At 36.4% G+C, this 20,884-nt stretch overlaps 1 protein-coding gene across 3 annotated transcripts in view; it reads left to right on the top strand.

The window, feature by feature from the left end:
• The window catches only part of CALCRL (calcitonin receptor like receptor), a 117,846-nt gene extending 114,200 nt beyond the window's left edge, over positions 1-3,646 (top strand). For all 3 annotated transcript variants that reach the window (XM_007494486.3, XM_056794108.1, XM_016433736.2), the window contains one exon: positions 571-3,646. In XM_007494486.3, coding sequence (XP_007494548.1) covers positions 571-786 — 216 coding nt within the window. In that variant the 3' untranslated portion in view covers positions 787-3,646. The remainder of the gene's footprint in view (positions 1-570) is intronic.
• The last annotated feature ends 17,238 nt before the right edge of the window (positions 3,647-20,884 follow it).

Genomic DNA, 20,884 nt, shown 5'->3' with positions numbered 1-20,884 from the left:
AGCCCAGTCAAACTGGCTTGCTTGCTCCTGCTCACAAAGATCATTCCAAATCTTATCTTTGTAAAGATGTCCCTTGAGTAATTTTCCATGCTTGGAAAACACTCCCATCTCACTTTTGTTTTTAAGATACACATAAGTTCTTTAAAGAAACTATTAAGTCAGATTCTAATGCCTATACTATGACTTTCTTAACTTCATAGGTGCAAGTGTACTACCAAAAGGAGCTAAACATATTACTTTTAATAATTATAATTTTAATTTCTCTAGAAGGGAACATGCATTTATGAAGCATATAGACTATACCAGATATTCTGGTAAACTCTTTTACTAATATACATGTCATTTTCCCTTGATAAAATGTGATCATCTTTAGGAAAGACTTTTGTTTTTGTCTTTATATCTCCATATTCTAACAGATAGAAAACATTTAGTAAATGCTTTTGCACTGATATACTTAAAATGAGATTATATACTGAATGCAATTTATTTCAATACATAATGCTCAGTGTAATCAACAAAATCATCATTTTCTTTTGTTTTTCTTTATTCTTCCTTTGTCTGATTATTTAGGTTCAAGCAGTTTTGAGAAGACATTGGAATCAATATAGAATCCAATTTGGGAGCAGTTTTTCCAATTCTGATGCCCTTCGTACAGCTTCTTATACTGTGTCCTCTATCAGTGATGTTCATGGCTACACAAATGACCTCAGTAGTGAACAGTTAAATGGAAAAAGCTTCCACGACATGGAAAATGTGGTTCTGAAAACAGAAAATTTCTATGCTTGATTACAGAGGGATTAGAAACGTTGTTACCACTTTTGCACCCTTATTACTGAAGGAATTGTGTTCATCACTTTATGGCCAGAAGATGTCTAGCTAACATGGACTTGTTTCTCTAGAGTGCCACAAAGATAGCCCATAAGTACATTAGCATATGTTGGTAAGAGTACACACACACACGTTAAGCTTGGTTCTCTTTTTGGGGTCTGAGAGACTTTTCATCATGTATTTATCTTCTCTGACATGGAGGGCAAAAGCGTCACTCTGGCGCATCAGACTGATTTTTTGGGGAATTGTCTGATGCCTTCCTACAACTGCACAGTGGTCAGAAGGCTATCTACTCATGCTGCCAATAACTCCAGTCCCTAGGAAAATCACCAGCGCAGAACGACTAGGCTCACTTGCTGACTTACTCTGACCCCACACAGGACGATGTCCCGTTGAGATGGCATTCATTGCACGGGACTGACAACGTGCATAGGACGGGGCTGCAGAGAATTTACTGCAGCAAGCAGAATATGTGACTTGATTGTAGCCCATTTTCCCTCCCTCTCAACATAGGTTGAGGAAGTCAGGTCAATAGGGAATATATGTAAATAGAAACTTTTCTTTTTGAGTTTCTACTGTGTAGACAATCATCAATGAATTCTATTTGATGAAATTTGATGAAGGATTTCTTAATTTCTCTGAAGCCTGTATAAAGCCCTAATTGCGAAAGTTATATCATATTTTAAAGATTCTAGCTTGTAAATAATTGCAATGCATTTTTTGTCCATGAACTTATATGGTTTAAAGTAGATTCATTAATATTATAGTATATGCAGGTTAATTTCCAATGCAAGAAATGCCATGCCTGATTGTATTAAAATAAAAGTCTGGGATACCTGTACTAGGCCAACTTATTTAGCAATATTTTCGAAACACAACTAGATGCTGGCATCAGAAATCTGACAAGGAGGAAAAGAGAAAAATCACAGTGCAAGACAAAAAATATTTTTCACAAAGCTAAATTCAAATCAAGTAGAAAACTCAAGAATGATGTTGGCATGATTGGGGAAAATATTGACATTTCTTTCCTAAATTAAGACTAAGCAATGGATTTCTACATATTTTTATTCAAATTTGATTACAAATTGTTAGAAACTTAGAAAAGTGATGGGGAAATGAACAATTTCAAGTCTGTTAAATGCTATATTGCTAAGATAGTTTATATGTTTATAAATTTCACACTGAGGGACCATGTCGTTCTAGTGACGTTAGTTATATGGGGAAAATATGTAAAGTTTTAACAAGTATTCCATCTAAAGAAATGAGTAATATTATGTTATATATCTTTTGAAATGCTTTATTTTCTGAGCAAATACAATATTTTGAATAGAATGTGATTTGTATAAAAATAAAACAAATTCAAAAATGTATATATTATCAAGGAATCAGAGTTCACAAAAACCCTATTAGAATATTTACATGAAGTGAAAGACTTCCACAGAATGGATACACCTTCTAAGGAATAAAACATTGGTTTCATTAAAGCAAACTTCCTGGTCAATCTCAGAGAAACCAAAATTCTTCAAAACACCTTATGAATTATATTTGAACAAGAATCACTTCATGTCATTGAGAAATATACAATGTTGATGAAAATAGCATAAAACTAAAGATTTGGCTTTTATGGGGCTTACCAGTATTCATAATTTCTAGCCTTCAGTGGTTTCTGAATTTAGAAGGATTTCTATTGTAATTATTGTTGTTATTTTTAAATGCTCTAAGAAAAATTTCTGATCACTAAAAATGAAACCCGTTAGCTAAATAAACTAGTTCGTAAATATATGAATTTTAAATTAGTCAGATATTACGGCATTGCTAATACCAAGTTGTATGGCATTGACATGATAAATGAAGATAGGCTTTTTTGACCTTCCAACTGACTAAAATGCATTAAAATGGTCTTCTGTTTTTGTTTAATTCATTTGTGTTCAAAGTCTTTTCTACAGAAGCAGATTCAAATGCTGGAATTACCATGCTCATTTAAAAAAAAAATCTTTATATTTTAATGTCAAATCTATTTATATGTACTACCTAGCTATACTGCCATAACAGAACTTAAGATGACTGCAGAAAATATTCTATTTTCAAAGAGTATTATATTCTAAATATAGCATTATGAAAGCAATCTATTAATTATTGAGCATTTATCAGTATGCTTAGATCAGAACCTCATGTTGATTTGCTGTGGCCAGTGTTTTTTTTTTTAATTTTCTTAGATCATTTTCATGTGTAATCAAATGAATTAAGTTAGTATTTTTGTGTACTTATCTTCTTCAATGTTATGTTTCTAAATGTTAAACTTTTTTTGGCTTAATTTTGATAATTAAGAATTTTGTAATTTTTTTTTCATTTGGAATGTGGATGATGAAAGGTAAAACTAGGTTATTTTTTAGTTTTTATTTCCCATCAGAAAATCCCCACAATCAAGACCAAAAAAAGTTTACCTAATACATATCTAAAGTATATGTGGATGTATACATATGTATGTCTATAATATGGATATGGCATTCCTATTTTAACCCAATGATAACATAAAATTTTGCAAAAGATAATTCCCTCCCCCAAAATTGACTTGGGTCTTACTTTTAAGAATTAATATACCATTGTATTTCATGATATCTTTATTCTGGACCTTAGCATTCATTCAAATACAAACTATGTACATAGAATTAATGATAGTTATAGCATTGTATTTATTGCTTTAAATAATGAAAATGTGAATTTTTTTCTATTTTCACCATTCTGATGAAAACCATTATTTCTTTCAACCATTAAGAAACAATTGAGATGTTCTGAACAATAAAAGTTTTTGAATATATTTTATGTTAATTTAAGTCTTTCTTGGCTATTCAAAACACATTTTAAGTCAGAACTATGTTTTGATCAGATAGTCAAATGGCAATATGCACATATTTATTTGTTTGTGATTTATTTTTTTCCTTAATGTATAACTTCCCATAATGATTTAAAGCCAAATCTATGAATTGATTTTATGGCATCTATATATAATATTTCATTTTAAAGAAACCAAGCTAAAACATTAAACTCAAGCCAACAAGCATTTGTTAAGGCCCTACTATGTGCAAAATACTGAGAGATAACTTGGCCTTGGATATTGAAAATGGGTAGTCATGTCATTTAAATTCCTTCTGTGCCAACCAATTTAAACTGTGAATTTTAAAACTACTCCACCCTACTCAGGCCATACTTTAGAAGATCTGATTAGCTATTTCCTGATTAGTAACATTAGAGATACAGAATCCTCTTGGGAACTATACATTTCTCCACCTTACTTAGTTTAACAAATCAGGAATGCTTGCATCATACTCAAAAGATGTAATTATCTGAAGAAATGTCCTTCAAAAGACATGTGAAGAAAAAGCAGACAGACCCCTGGGCTGTCCTAAGTCAAGCTAAGCTATCATTGGTACAGATGAGATTCAGGAAAGTGACATAAAACCGTCTATATAAGGCACGTCACTTGCTCTCTCTCCCTCTTTCCCCGGAGAGGCAACTCCGGCTGGCAGCTTGCTAAGCGTTCCAATATCTTGGCACGGTGGCAGCTATTGTCTGGGTTTGGTGGTGAGTTTACCCTTGAGCTAATTCAGGTTCAGGCATCTTGGCTGAGCCCTTTGGAGTTAAGACTTAATCTTTCCTCCTTACTCTTCAAAAAACCTTATTGTCCTAGAGCCTCTGGTCTTTCTCCTGGCACTAGCCAGGCGGGAGAAAATCCTACACTCTTTTCCTTCTTCCTTCTTAATTTCTTTCCACTATATCAATTAAATCACCATAAATTTTCCAGCTGACTTGGTTATATTTCTTTTATATTTGGGATATCCATGGCGACCAAATAATTAACATAGTTTAGGTCACAACGCTAAATTATCCTTTACAAAACCACCATGTTTATTAAATAAAAGGTATATATCTTTCTGTGACAGAGGAAACTTTATCACCAGAAATTAACTGTACTAATGAATTTTTGGATCTGGACAAAAAAAATAAAGTGTACAACATCATCCTTGGCACTATAGATAAAAGGCAAAAATGAAACAAACCCTACCTAAGAAAGACATATATATAATATAAATATACAAGGCAAATGAAAGACTAATTCTTTTCTAAAAATTGAAAATACTAAAATTTATATAAGATTAATTTAAGAGACTGAGGAAGAGAGAAAGAATGACAGGAAGAAGGAAAGAGAGGGGGAAAAAAAGGAGTTAAAAACTCCTCTGAGAATATGGGTAGACAATAATATCTGGAAGCAGGCTATATATAGAAAAGCTGACAAGTATATCACAAACCAAAAATGTTTAGACAGCATTTTTCCAGGAATTTATGGGGTTTCAAAATCCCATCATATAATCCTTTGTTTACTCCAAATTTTGATCATCTTCAACATGAATTTACTTGATAAATATTGGTAAACAACTCTACTGAATAGAAATAAAGTAAAATTACTTAATTTGATCCTTCATGCATAAAGTGATGGAGGCTATCCCTCTTATATTAACAGAAAAAAACAAACAAACATATAATAGGGTATGTTATCTTTATTCCCAAAAGTAACAATACAATGAAAGTAGAAATAGTATCAAAGATGTAGACTTGGAAGGAGTCTCTGAGGTCATCTGCTACAATTCCCTCATTTGACAGATGCGGATACTGATGTCCAGAAGATTCCACCGATTTGTCCTAAACCACAGAGTTACTGACATAGAATGCTATCAAATGAGGAAACTCTTTTACCAATGCAAGTTGGACCCTCCCCCCTCTGCAATTTATAGTTTTAGAGAGTTGTCTAAAGCCCTGTGAAATTAAGTCATTTCCTTAGGATAGATCTTTCTGGCTCTGTGGACAGATTCTATTCTCTATATTATGGTTTTGTTTTTATTTCTTCCTCAATTATGTCCTCCAAATGTCCCTATTGTGGTTTCCTGAATTATCTTATATGAACTCTTTTACCCTATACTACATCTCAAAAAACTTTTGACTTTTTCCATAATTTTCTCCACCCCTATCACTGATTAGTAGTTGGCCTTGCTCCTAAACAAGACTATCCTTTGCAATCCCCAAAGACAGATTTTCCCAACTATCATTCATTCGTTCATATTTAATATAGTTTAATCTACTAACTTAATTCACTTGAACCTATTCAAAATTACCTTAGTCTTTCCCACTTTTAATCCTCATTTCTCTGTGGTCATTATCCTATACTTCTATTCCTTTTCATAGAAAAACTCTCAGAGAAATAAGTTAGATAGATGAAAGAGAGAGAGAGACAGAGAGACAGAGAGACAGAAAGAGTACTCATTGACTCCTATTCACCTTTCTTATTTCTCAACCATTTTCATTTGAATTTCTCATCACATTTATTAAGTGAAGCTTCACTTTCAAAAGTTTCCAGTGATGTCTTTGTCACCAAATCAAATATCTTATTCTTATTTCTTATCCATCTTGACCTCTCTTCAGTGTTTGCCATTCTTAAATTTAATTTTTTTCAGTTACATGTAGAAATAATTTTTGACATTTGTTTTCTCACACTTTAGGATTCAGGTTATCTCCCTTACTCCCCCCTCCTCAAGATGGTATATAATCTGATATAGATTATACCAGTGTTTTCATGTAATACATATTTCCATATTGCTCATGTTATGATAGAAAACACATATCACATACACAATAAAAATTCCTAGGGAAAATAAAATAGAAGATGGCATATTTTGATTTGCATTCAGATTCCAACAGTTCCTACTTGGGCTGTGGATAACATTTTTCATCTTGTGGAAACTTGCTAAGCTAATAATGATATAATCCTTCACAATTAAACATTGTATAATATTTCTTTCACTATACATTGTTCTCTTAATTCTGCTCACTTCACTTTGCATCAGTTTATAAAAATCTTTCCTGGTTTTTTTTTTCCCCTGAACTCAGCTGGTTCATCAAGTATTTGACATTTATTCCATCATCTCTTATTGAATACTCTTTCCTCTTTGGTTCTGTTTTATTGCCTACCTATCTAAATGCTCCAATTTCATTGACAGGAAATCCATGTATATCTTATTTTACTCCTCACTTCTGATGTGCCTGATATTCTCTCCTGGGTTCTCTTCTTTCTAACATATACCTAAAATCTCTTAACAACTTCTATGAGTTTAATTACCACTTTTATGAAGATGATTGACAGATCTATGTACCTAGCTCTAGTCACTCTCCGGAGGTCCATTCCATATCAAAAAGTAGCTATTGATATTTCCAACTAGATGCCCCCCTAGGGGTCCCAAATGCAATATGTCCAAACAAATCCTCACAATATATTATTATCTTTCCCCTAAATTTCATACTAATGAGTTTTTTTTACTTCTATCAAGGTTAAGATTATTCTTTTAGCCCCCAAGTTTATAACCTTGGTGACATCCTCAACTCCCTACTGTCACTTCATCTATCCAATCAGTTGCCAAGACGTTAATTCTTCCTCCATGTTTCTTATATAGATTCCCTTATCTCTATTCATATGTTCATCAGCCTAGTTCGGTATGTCATTACCTGTCATCTATTACCTGTTACATTACCTGTCACCTATTACATTAGCTTCCTAAATGCTATCCCTGTCTTAAATCTCTCCCTTCTCCAATCCATCCTCATAGCTACCAAAATGTCTACCCCAAGCCAAAATACATACTTACCCTACCTAAGCTCAAGTGGCTTCCTATTATGTTTGACACCCCAAGAAGAAAATGAAATTGTGCTTGACACATAAATCATATATATATTGTTGAGGGAATACAACAAACACCGAAGTAGAAAAATGGAAGTTTATTGGGATAACTTAGGGGACTAGCAAGCTGAAACATTTATCAATCTTGAGTCCTGCAGTCATTGTTTTCATTACTGTGGGATATTATTTATCCAAACCAAGACCTACTCATATTGAAGGTAGCTACTATTAGTGATCTTTAAATTTCATGTTATAGGCCCGTGTTGGTAAACCTATGTATCACATGTGGCAAGGGGGCTTCTCCCCTCCCCCTCTACACAGGTATCTGAGAACATTTCCCTCATCACCTGCCTCTCTGCGGAAGAGCCTAATGGGAGATCTTTCTTCCTCCCCTGTCTGGGGTAAGTGAGAGGTTCACATAATGTGTGTAATGGAGGAATTGGTTGGTGATAAAAAAGATAGAGGAGGAATGAAGATCTCCCCCTGAAAGCAGGATCCAGGAGAGGCAGCTTATGTTTAGCTTTGGCTCAGAGAGAGAAGATAGGGGGTTGAGTAGTTATCCCCTATCAGTCTTCTCTCCTCAGCTATGGCTGCTCTCACAAACTGGCTCTTGACTTCCTTCACTACTAGAGCCTAAAGGTTTCTTCTCAGGAAGATTATTCTCCCCCTCAAGCTGTCCCACTCACATATTGAGTCACTTTGGGAAATGACAACTTTAATATAAACTAAGTCAGTTAGGGTAACACAAAGAAATGGCTAGCAGGAAGGGAATTGGTGAGGAATGTGGGGGAGGTATCTCTTCTCTAACTACCCCTTTCCCTCCCTCCTCAAGTTTGGGGAACTCAACCTTGGCAGCCTGGGCCCCCTGAGAAAGAGTCAGGTTTGACTGGCACTGGTTTTGGCCCCCTGGCCATAGTTCAGACCCAGGACACCAGTAGCTGTGAGACAGGTTTGACAGAGGTTCAAATGTCTTCTTCAGCTAGCATTTCAGTTGGGAATTGGTGGAGGGAGAATGTCCTGTCACCAGGAGAGGCAAAGATGAGTATATCCCCAGGAGAAAGGCTTAGCTAGACCTCACTCCTAAGCTTCTCAAGCCTCAGAGAAATCTAACTGAATCTCAGTCAGAATGTTCTGGCTTCCCAACATTCCGAACCTCCTAAGACCCTTCCCCCATCCAGGTGAGCCTTATTCCCTTTCACATACTCTTCCACACAGTGACACTCTTGGAGGTAAACCACTTGTGAGGGCAATGAGAAATCAATATAGAGTTATATCTGAATGAGGTAAATAGTCCAGAGATGGAGAATAATCTCAGGTTTTGTTAATAATATAAAAAAGTGACTGAGACATTAATAACTACTATATATACATATGGAGAGACTTCCCATCTATAGAAACTTATTATTCACAAATTAATGACTTCTTCAATGAGGGTCTTATTAAATGGAAATATACAAGTTTTGTAAATATCATTTAAAGATACACCATATCTTTATCCTTATCTTCTCACAATTAATTGAAGAATATAGAGAATATAAAACTTTATTGTGCTTAAAGCTTTTTGATTATTTTTAAATGCATTTTGATTACATACGACAATTTTTTGTGACATGGTAACTCCCTCTTCATGATCCTTTTAACCCCAATAGATGTAATTATTAACTTTATGCAGATAACTACTAAAACTATATAACCAGCCCTAATCTTGCCACTAAACTTAAGTCCTACAACACCAATTGGATATTTACAATGCAGGTATTGGAGTCTATATTCAAATTCAGCCTCAAATTCAACATGTTACCAAAATATATTTTTTTCTCTCAAAATCACTCCTCTCTTAAAGTTCCCAATTTGAGAAAGCCAGCATTTTTGTAAGCACTCAGGTTCACAACCCAGAATCTTCCTTAACTCTTCCATATTGTTTACTCCTCACCATACCATCTTAGTCTGTATGCCTTGTGGTCTACCACCCTTTTTCAGTCCACCAAGTTGCTTCATGCTAAGATTATAAGCCTGATAATTGTTCTTTGTACTTTTCGTCTTTCCATACAATAATTCATCCTCCCCAAAGCTGCCAAAATAATCCTCATAAAATATAGGTTTGATTAGGCAATTTCCACGTTCAAAGGTCTTATTGACTTCCTCATTGCCTATGGAATAAAATACACAGTTCACAAACTTAAAGTCTGTTATAATCTGATTCCAGGTGAATTTTCCAGATTTTTCATTTTCTATTGTTGTGGGGTTCATAATATGAACCCCTGGGGTTAGGGAAGGAAACCTTTCACAAGAAAGCAAGACAATGAAATGTAGCTTAAAGGTAAAGAGAGATTTATTAGTAATGTTGAATTTTCAGCCAGCAAGACAGGAATGAGTGGAGCAACCAGGGGGATTGCTCCCAGAATGCCTCAATTCTAGGGTTTTTATATTCTTTATAACAGTGAGGGCATGATTCTGGAGCAAGGGTTTGTGGGAAGGTTTGCCCAAGGGCATGGGGGTAGTTCTCTTGATTTGTAGGATGAATGAATGGGGTGTGTCTCTTTGTCCAACTCAATTCAATGGGACAATCAAAGGAGGGAAATCTTCAAGGTCAGGTATTTTGGGTTGGGCATCAGAGGGTATAAGGGAGCAAAGGAATTTCCCTGATAATTGTTTGTCTGAGTTTCTGGGGGTACAATACCCATGCCACTTTCACATAGTCTATTTTACATACAAACATACATATATATGTCAAAATACTCTGTATCCTGTTCTTGACTTGTCTAGGCTTTTCCCTGGACTATTTTTTCCCCTTAATTTTACACTTTATAAAACCAAATACCTTTCTTCAAATCTCATCTCAAGTGTCATTCCTAAGTAAAAAATCTTTATACTCCAAATTGTCAGTAGTTCCTTCTCTTCTCTAGCTATCCTTTATTTATTCAGCTGTTTACATATTCTTTGGCTTAGTAGGAAGTTCCTTGAGGGCAAGGTTTGGGTTTCATCTCACCCACAGGAAGGTGATTTATAAATGTTTGTTTAATTAACTTGGCTTCAGTGGACTTCCTCTATAGAATTTGGAGCCACAAGTCAATCAATTTTTTTCATTATTTCCTTAAAATCTTCTCTCTCAAAATCTAGAATGTCTGACTTATTGTGATAGCTGTTTTTTCTTCTGTACAACAAACTTTAAGATGAAGTGGTCGGAGGTTGGAACTTCCGTGTAATCATGGCTGCAATCTAGACGCCACACGCTTCCTCTCCCTAGCACCAAACGAAATAGACTACATCAAAGGAGCATAAAAATCACCCTTGGAGGAACAGAAGGACACCCCAGTACTCCCAGTACTCCACAGAGGTGAAGGTACGTGGGGATTGAACATTTGCACACTATAATAAGGAGGAAAAGTGAGCTGGGCCGCCCTTCCCCCACCCCACCTCCCCCACCAAACCAGAGTGAACTACCTGAGCACTCACTGGGACAGCGAGTGAGTGGGGAACTTCTCTGTCGGGGGCGGGGGGACACTCCAGGGTCCTTGGGATCTGGGGACTGCCAGGAAAAAGTGTCTCAGGGTGGTTTCACTGGAGAATCCGGCGCTGATTACGGCGGTCAGCAGAGCTGTACTTGGGGTGGCTGCGCTGAACATCTCCGAGGAGCTAAACACCAGGGGCGAACCACACGTTGATTATCTGGGCGGAGCTGAACACCTGGGCAGTGTGGCTGTGATCAGAGACCCAGCGCTCTAAGAAACCTCGGAGGCTGGGAAGAACTAGTCTGAAGCAACCTAAATTCACAGAAAAACCGCCCATATCACCCAGACACCCGACCAAAAAGGAAAGGGGAATAAAACCACCAAAGGGATAGCTCACATAGCTCAAAATCAAGCCTCCAGGAAGAAAGGGAAAAAAGTGACTATTGAAAACTTTTATGGTGGAAGTACCCAAGGAAAAGAGGAGAATGAGGAGGAAATCCAAAAAAAATCAGAACATGCCTCCCAAAATGGAAACTATCAACAAGCTCTGGAAGATCTCAAACTGGAACTTATACAAAAGATGGAAACCTTCTGGAAAGAAAAATGGGAGAAAGAGATCAGCAGTCTGACAGATAAGACTGCTCAATTGGAAAAAGAACTTGAAGCATCCAATAGAAGGGCAGACAAGGCTGAAAAGCAAAACCAGTCCCTAACGACCAGAATTAAGCACCTCGAAGAAAGCGAGATGATAAAACAGCAAGAATCAATAAAGCAAACCCAAAAAATTAATGAATTAGAAGAAGACATAAAATATCTCACTGAGAAGGTCACAGATCTCGAAAACAGAGGGAGAAGAGAAAACCTCCGAATTATCAGTCTCCCAGAAAAACCAGAGATAAACAATAAACTAGATATTATTCTACAGGAGATTATAAAAGAAAATTGCCCTCACGTTCTGGAGCAAGGGGGCAAAACAGAAATAGAAAGGATTCATAGAACACCTTCTATACTAAATCCCAAAAAAACAACCCCTAGGAATGTAATTGCCAAATTCAAGAGCTTCCAAGAAAAGGAGAAAATCCTACAAGAAGCCAAGAAGAGGAGCTTCAGATATAAGGGGGCTCCCATAAGGATCACACACGACTTAGCGGCTAACACACTAAGAGACCACAAAGCATGGAACACGATATTTAGAAAGGCAAGAATGCTGGGTCAACAACCAAGAATCAACTACCCAGCAAAACTGACTATATACTTCCAGGAGAAAGTATGGGCATTCAACAAAATAGAAGATTTCCAAGCATTTGCTAAGAAAAGACCAGAGCTCTGTGGAAAGTTTGATATCCAAGCACAGAAAGCAAGAGAAACATGAAAAGGTAAATATGAAAGAAAGAGAAAACGAGATGAATCTTATCTTTTTCTTTAAGCCAAACTCTCGTCTATAAGGACTACATTTACATCAAATCATATATATTAATATGTGGGGAAAATGTTTTGTATAACTCTCATAAATTGTAGCATCATAAGAGTAGTTAGAAGAAACATGCATAGGAAAAGATTGGGGCATTAAGAAGATTTGGGGAAAGTGGGGGCAAAGAAAGGAAAAGGGAGGGGGGAACCGTCGATAATACTAAGATTAACTGCAAGAAATAGGGGGGACTCAATAGAATAATCTTTCCCATATAAAGATACACATGGGAAGGGGAGGGGAAGAACTCTCATATGAGAAGGAGAGGAAGAGAGCGTGAAGTGGAATTACTTAAACCTTACTCTCAGTGAAATCAAATCTGAGAGGGAAGAACATCTAGATCCAGTGGGATCCAGAATTCTATCTTATCCATTAGGGCAAGAAAGAAAGGAAAATTAAGGAGGGGGAGAGGGAGGGAGTATAAAAAGGGAGGGAAGGAGATGGGGGAGGGGAAGGAAGCATAAAAAGGGAGGGGCTAGAAAGGGAAGCATCTCAAGGGAGGGGACTATGGGGACTGACCTAAAGTAAATCACTGGTTCAAAAGGAGAAAGCTAAAGAAGAAAGGCAAGAACTAGGGGAAGATATCAAAATGCCAGCAAATCCACAAATGACAATCATAACTTTGAACGTGAATGGGATGAACTCACCCATAAAACGTAGACAAATAGCAGATTGGAGTAGAACCCAAAACCCTACCATATGTTGTCTTCAAGAAACACATATGAGACAGGTTGACACTCACAAGGTTAGAATTAAAGGTTGGAGTAAGACCTTTTGGGCCTCAACTGATAGAAAGAAGGTAGGAGTTGCAATCATGATATCTGACAAAGCCAAAGCAAAAATAGACCTGATCAAAAGGGATAGGGAAGGTAAATATATTCTGCTAAAAGGGAGTATAGACAATGAGGAAATATCACTAATCAACATGTATGCACCAAATGGTATAGCATCCAAATTTTTAATGGAGAAACTAGGAGAACTGAAGGAGGAAATAGACAGTAAAACCATATTAGTGGGACACTTGAACCAACCACTATCAAATTTAGATAAATCAAACCAAAAAATAAACAAGAAAGAGGTAAAAGAGGTGAATGAAATCTTAGAAAAATTAGAGCTAATAGACATATGGAGAAAAATAAATAGGGACAAAAAAGAATACACCTTCTTTTCAGCACCACATGGCACATTCACAAAAATAGATCATACACTAGGTCATAGAAACATGGCACTCAAATGCAGAAAAAATAAATGCAGCCTTTTCAGATCACAAGGCAATAAAAATATTCATCGGCAAGGGTACATGGAGACCCAAATCAAAAATTAATTGGAAATTAAATAATATGATACTCCAAAATCGGATAGTTAGAGAAGAAATCATAGAAACAATTAACAATTTCGTTGAAGAAAATGACAAGGGCGAAACATCCTTTCATACCTTATGGGATGCAGCCAAGGCAGTACTTAGAGGAAAATTCATATTCCTGAGTGCATATATTAACAAATTAGGGAGGACAGAGATCAAGGAATTGGAAATGCAAATCAAAAAACTTGAGAATGAACAAATTAAAAACCCCCAGAAGAAGACCATACTAGAGATCCTAAAAATTAAGGGAGAAATTAATAAAATTGAAAGTGACGGAACTATTAAGCTAATAAACAAGACTAGAAGCTGGTACTTTGAAAAAACAGACAAAATAGACAAAGTACTGGTTAATCTAATTAAAAAAAGGAAAGAAGAAAGGCAAATTAGCAGCATCAAGGATGAAAAGGGGGATCTCACCTCCAATGAAGAGGAAATTAAGGCAATCATTAAAAACTACATTGCCCAACTATATGGCAATAAATATACCAATTTAGGTGATATAGATGAATATTTACAAAAATACAAATTGCCTAGACTAACAGAAGAAGAAATAGTTTTCTTAAATAATCCCATATCAGAAAAAGAAATCCAACAGGCCATCAAAGAACTTCCTAAGAAAAAACCCCCAGGGCCTGATGGATTCACCAGTGAATTCTATCAAGCATTCAGAGAACAGTTAATCCCAATACTATACTAACTATTTGACATAATAAGCAAAGAGGGAGTTCTACCAAACTCCTTTTATGACACAAACATGGTACTAATTCCAAAGCCAGGCAGGCCAAAAACAGAGAAAGAAAATTATAGACCAATCTCCCTAATGAATATAGATGCAAAAATCTTAAATAGGATACTAGCAAAAAGACTCCAGCAAGTGATCAGAAGGGTCATCCACCATGATCAAGTAGGATTTATACCAGGAATGCAGGGCTGGTTTAACATTAGGAAAACTATCCACATAATTGACCACATCAACAAGCAAACCAACAAGAACCACATGATTATCTCAATAGATGCAGAGAAAGCCTTTGATAAAATACAACACCCATTCCTACTAAAAACACTAGAAAGCATAGGAATAGAAGGGTCATTCCTAAAAATAATAAACAGTATATATCTAAAACCATCAGCTAATATCATCTGCAATGGGGATAAACTAAATCCATTCCCATTAAGATCAGGAGTGAAACAAGGATGCCCATTATCACCTCTATCATTTGACATTGTATTAGAAACACTAGCAGTAGCAATTAGAGAAGAAAAAGAAATTGAAGGCATTAAAATAGGCAAGGAGGAGACCAAATTATCGCTCTTTGCAGATGACATGATGGTCTACTTAAAGAATCCTAGAGATTCAACCAAAAAGCTAATCGAAATAATCAACAACTTTAGCAAAGTTGCAGGATACAAAATAAACCCACATAAGTCATCAGCATTTCTATATAATTCCAACACAGCTCAGCAGCAAGAACTAGAAAGAGAAATCCCATTCAAAATTACCTTAGACAAAATAAAATACTTAGGAATCTATCTCCCAAGACAAACACAGGATCTATATGAACACAACTACAAAACACTTTCCACACAACTAAAAATAGTCTTGAACAATTGGAAAAACATTAACTGCTCATGGGTAGGATGAGCCAATATAATAAAAATGACCATCCTACCCAAACTCATCTATCTATTTAGTGCCATACCCATGGAACTTCCAAAAATTTTTTTTACTGATTTAGAAAGAACCATAACAAAGTTCATTTGGAAGAACAAAAGATCAAGGATATCCAGGGAAATAATGAAAAAAAAATACAAAGGAAGGGGGTCTTGCAGTCCCAGATCTCAGACTATATTACAAAGCAGCAGTCATCAAAAAATTTGGTACTGGCTAAGAGACAGAAAGGAGGATCAGTGGAATAGCCTGGGGGCAAGCAACCTCAGCAAGACAGTATATGACAAACCCAAAGATCCCAGCTTTTGGGACAAAAATCCATTATTTCATAAAAACTGCTGGGAAAATTGGAGAACAGTGTGGGAAAGATTAGGCTTAGATCAACACCTCACACCCTACACCAAGATAAATTCAAAATGGGTGAATGACTTGAACATAAAGAAGGAAACTATAAGAAAATTAGGTGAACACAGAATAGTATACATGTCAGACCTTTGGGAAGGGAAATACTTCAAAACCAAGCAAGAATTACAAAGAGTTACAAAATGCAAAATAAATAATCTGGATTACATCAAATTAAAAAGTTTTTGTACAAACAAAACCAATGTAACCAAAATCAGAAGGGTAGCAACAAATTGGGAAACAATCTTCATAGAAACCTCTGACAAAGGTTTAATTACTCACATTTATAAAGAACTAAATCAATTATACAAAAAATCAAGCCATTCTCCAATTGACAAATGGGCAAGGGACATGAACAGGCAGTTTGCAGCCAAAGAAATCAAAACTATTAATAAGCACATGAAAAAGTGCTCTACATCTCTTATAATCAGAGAGATGCAAATCAAAACAACTCTGAGGTATCACCTCACACCTAGCAGATTGGCTAACATGACAGCTATGGAAAGTAATGAATGCTGGAGGGGATGTGGCAAAGTGGGGACATTAATTCATTGCTGGTGGAGTTCTGAATCGATCCAACCATTCTGGAGGGCAATTTGGAACTATGCCCAAAGGGCGATAAAAGAATGTCTGCCCTTTGATCCAGCTATAGCACTGCTGGGTTTGTACCCCAAAGAGATAATAAGGAAAAAGACTTGTACAAAAATATTCATAGCTGTGCTCTTTGTGGTGGCCAAAAATTGGAAAATGAGGGGATGCCCTTCAATTGGAGAATGGCTGAACAAATTGTGTTATATGTTGGTGATGGAATACTATTGTGCCAAAAGGAATAATAAAGTGGAGGAATTCCATGGGGACTGGAACAACCTCCAGGAAGTGATGCAGAGCGAAAGGAGCAGAACCAGGAAAACATTGTACACAGAGACTGATACATTGTGGTACAATCGAAGGTGATGGACGTCTCCACTAGTATCAATGCAATGTCCCTGAACCATCTGCAGGGATCTAAAAAATACTACCCACATGCAGAAGATAAACTGTGGGAGTAAAAACACCGATGAAAAGCAACTGCTTGACTATAGGGTTGGAGGAGATAAGACTGAGGAGAGACTCTAAATGAACCCTATAATACAAATTCCAACAACAGGGAAATGGTTTCGAGTCAAGAACACATGTGATAACCAGTGGAATCATGCGTCGGCTATGGGAGAGGGGAAAGGGGGGGGGGGGCGGAAAAGAAAATGATCTTTGTTCCCAGTGAATAATGTATAAAAACGACCAAATAAAATAATGTTTAAAAATTAAAAAAAAAAGATGAAGTGGTCATTTTTTCCAACATTTTCTAATTGGCTACTGGTTCCTCCTAGTTTGCCAAGATTAGATACCCTTAAAGGTAACTTTTTAAGAATAAAATCATCAATTGCATAGATCAACATCACTTTTTCAGAGATAGTTCCAACAGATGTCTCTATGACTGAAGTTCCCCCAAAACTTCAGTATTTTGTCTCATGCCACTATTAACTTGGAAATAAAACAGAACTATTAAAGGAGTCAGCAAAAACCAAGAACTTAATCAGGAAAAAGATAGTGTTCAATATTCAACTACCACATAGTCAAGTGCCTAAAACCCCACAGAGCCAAGGGCTCTGGGACTCTGAAACCGTATCTCTGGGGGAATGCATTTCTCCAAATGATTTTCTCCAAAGAGCAACAGAACTTAGGGGTCTTTTATACCCTCTGGGGAACGTGGTACAGCCAACATGTATAGACAGGCTGCAAGCCAACTGTAAAGAGGCTGCTGCCAGCAGCTGGGACATCAGGGAGTGGTCAAATACAATGAATACAAAAGGAAAGGGTTAAACCAAGAGCTGTGCTTTTAGAGAGAGGACTTTAATACAGTGGGAGAAGCCACCAAGACTAATAAGGGTCCTCAACATTTGACTGTGTCTACCAGCCCCAGCCAAACTGGAGTCACCAAACACTTCAAGGTCTCTTGTTGAGTACAAAACTGGTATGACTGGTATTTCCTTGGGATGAGTTCTCAGGGGGAAGGGGCAAACTTGAAACTTGCAGAAAACTCAATTGACACCACATTTGTGATATTTCTTAAACTCAACATCTGATTCCCCACCCAGATATCCTATAATATACCAACAATAAAACATTTGAGGGCTTTTTATGATTTGTAAAGCACTGTGTGTGTGTGTGTGTGTGTGTGTGTATTCTTTAATTTAATACTCACTTTAACAGAAGAAGAAACTAAAGCTATTGCAGATTAAGTGATTGAACTATCTTCATAGTCCTAGTAACTGCTACATGAAGGATTTGAACTCTTGTTTCTCCTGATTGCAAGTCCAAAGGACCTTGCACTATGTTAGGTTTTTTCTATATCTCCTCCAAATGTTGTCTCTCTTACTTCCCTTCTCTGATACCTATATTTTCACATACCGATTGATCATTTTAATGTATTGTGGTTTTTCCACCATCCATTTTACCAACCTGTTATTTTTTATACTTTGTCTTTCCATAGCTATATTCTGGGCAAGAGTAAACTGCTTCTTTGTCTTAATGTCCCTAGATTACCTTCTTAGTCATTAAGATTTCATGCCATTGTACATAGAAATATAGAGACATGAATTTTTCTTATCTCCCATGAATTATTAGCTTTCATCCTCTGTCATCCCTACTTCTTTATAGCATATGGGTTGGCCTTAATATGTGGATTTTTCAGTTTAAAGCTCTCTTGATCAGATTTAAAAATCTACAATTAAACAATCTTTATCACTTATCTTATTCCAAAAACTTATTTTTTTCTATATCTTACAACATTATGCATATATCTAAATCCTATTTCCTTACTCTGTCTTCTCAACTAGTTTTCAACTTCTCCAATCTACTTTTCTTTTCTGAAGTCTCCATCTCTGATTGGCTACAGTAATAAAGACAGGACCCATGCTTCAAAGATCTTTAGTTTCTTGCTTTTGAGAGCCATGCCAGCAGTCTCTCAAAGAAGAGGGTCCTTCTGACTAGGTGGAGTGGTCAGGCAAATAATGAGATGAGAGACAACTGAGTGCTCAGACATGTGCTTAGACATCACTCAGTGTTCTGCCATTGCATGAGGTTTGTTTATTATAGAGCTTCAGTGAGTACATGCTTTTTTGGAACACAATCATTTTCAACATACATGTTTCCATAGAACCTAACAACAGACACAAAACCTAAGGAGATAGTCAACAAAACATCATTGCTAAATGCAGGGTCAGAAGGTAGAATCAATATGACACAGATTTGCCAGAAGTTTTTATGCCTAGAAAAGAGGGTCCTGTCTAAGTGGGTATATAAGAATCCTTGGGTTTAATTTTGTAAGTGGTATATCCTGGTAATATTCTAGGGGGGAAAGGGGGGAAATCTGTATTAACCCTGCAAGCATGTTGCTCTCATCTATTTTTCCTGGGGCTAAGTAAGACTAATAATCATAGCAATTCCAATAATAAGGGCATGTTAATAAGGAAAGTCACTTGGGGGGGGGGGTTCAATGGATGTTTCTATCCTTCCTGGGGGCTGCTTTGGAGTCCCATGTTTCCACATGTGACCATGTCAAATAGCATGGTCTATGATGGCTCCTGGCATCTTGCCAATGACTTCATTAAATAATTTCCTCTTGATATTTTCTAGTTTCTTTCAGGCACCATCATTGGGTCTCCGAATAGATATTAAAAATTGATATTGTTAACCTAGTTTGACAAAGTCCCAACAGCTAGCATGCCAACAAGGCAACATATCTCTTTTATTTATGTCAGGTTAATATGAAGCTGCTTCAATACTCCCTCTTACCAGGGAACTGATAAATACCACATTCTATCTCTTCCCCCTATGAACTAGAATGGATGGCCTTTCTTGTAGTGATACCTGATGATTTTTATAAAACTTCTTCAAGAAACAAGTATCTCCTTCTTCCTTTGAGACTCCTGACATGTTTACAACTATTACTTGCCATTGGTAAGAATCCTCTTATAGTATATTCTTTGCAGATAACTGAAAACTCCCTTTAGTTTCTATGCTTAATGAAACTGAAAGTCTCAATTCTTTTTTAAACTGTTACCTTCCATCTTAGAATCAGTGCTTCAAAGGCAGAAAAGCAATAAGGCCTAGCCACTGGGAATTAAGTAACTTATCCAATGTCACACAATTAGGAAATGTCTAATTCTAGATTCGAATCCAAGACCTCCCATCTCTAGGCCTGACTTTCTATTCTCTGAGCTACTTAGCTGCCCCTAAATGTTTCAATTCTAAATAAACCTTGTTCTTATCTCATGGTTAACCTGTATGACCCTATTGTTGCTTGAATGTTTGCCACACCTCACACTGTCATGGTGCTTAGTTGCCAGCTGAATCATAAATAATATTTTAACTATAATGGATTTTCCATCTTTTTCAAGAGTTTTCCAGGCATTCTTCATGAAATACTGCTACTTGTTTTTGAACAGTGCCTCAAAGATCCCTGCCAAACTCATAATGTAAAGAGATCCTCAGCAGCTATTTGTGAGGTCTTATGTGCTACTTCTGGTCATTTCCTCCCTCTTCCTTTCTCTTCTCTGCTTTGCCTACTGTTTAGACTTTAGTAACCTTCTTTTCTGGCTAGCCTCTTTGCTACCTCAGCATCTTTCTCACAGAGAATGATGATTATACAAAATTCCCACATGAAAGTAATTTGTCTTTTTACTGTAAAAGATTTACTGACTCGCTGTAGGACAGTTGGAGAACAATTATAGAACAAATTTGGGTTAGACACAAACTGGATAGTGGGGAAATCAGTAAAGCCTATTTGAAACAGGCTAGAAACTGTGCTGTCCTCACAGTTCTGGAGGTTGTAGAAAAAAAGAGGTCATCAAGAACAAATAATAGTAAAGAAGGGACAATGGCTGGTGGTTCCCTTTAGTTGTTTCTCCATGGGAATATAATGTGGGCTCTTCACAGA

This window comes from Monodelphis domestica, chromosome 4 (genome assembly GCF_027887165.1).
Source record: "Monodelphis domestica isolate mMonDom1 chromosome 4, mMonDom1.pri, whole genome shotgun sequence".
NCBI classification, from domain to species: domain Eukaryota; kingdom Metazoa; phylum Chordata; class Mammalia; order Didelphimorphia; family Didelphidae; genus Monodelphis; species Monodelphis domestica.
This window is presented reverse-complemented; position numbering and strand designations above follow the sequence as displayed.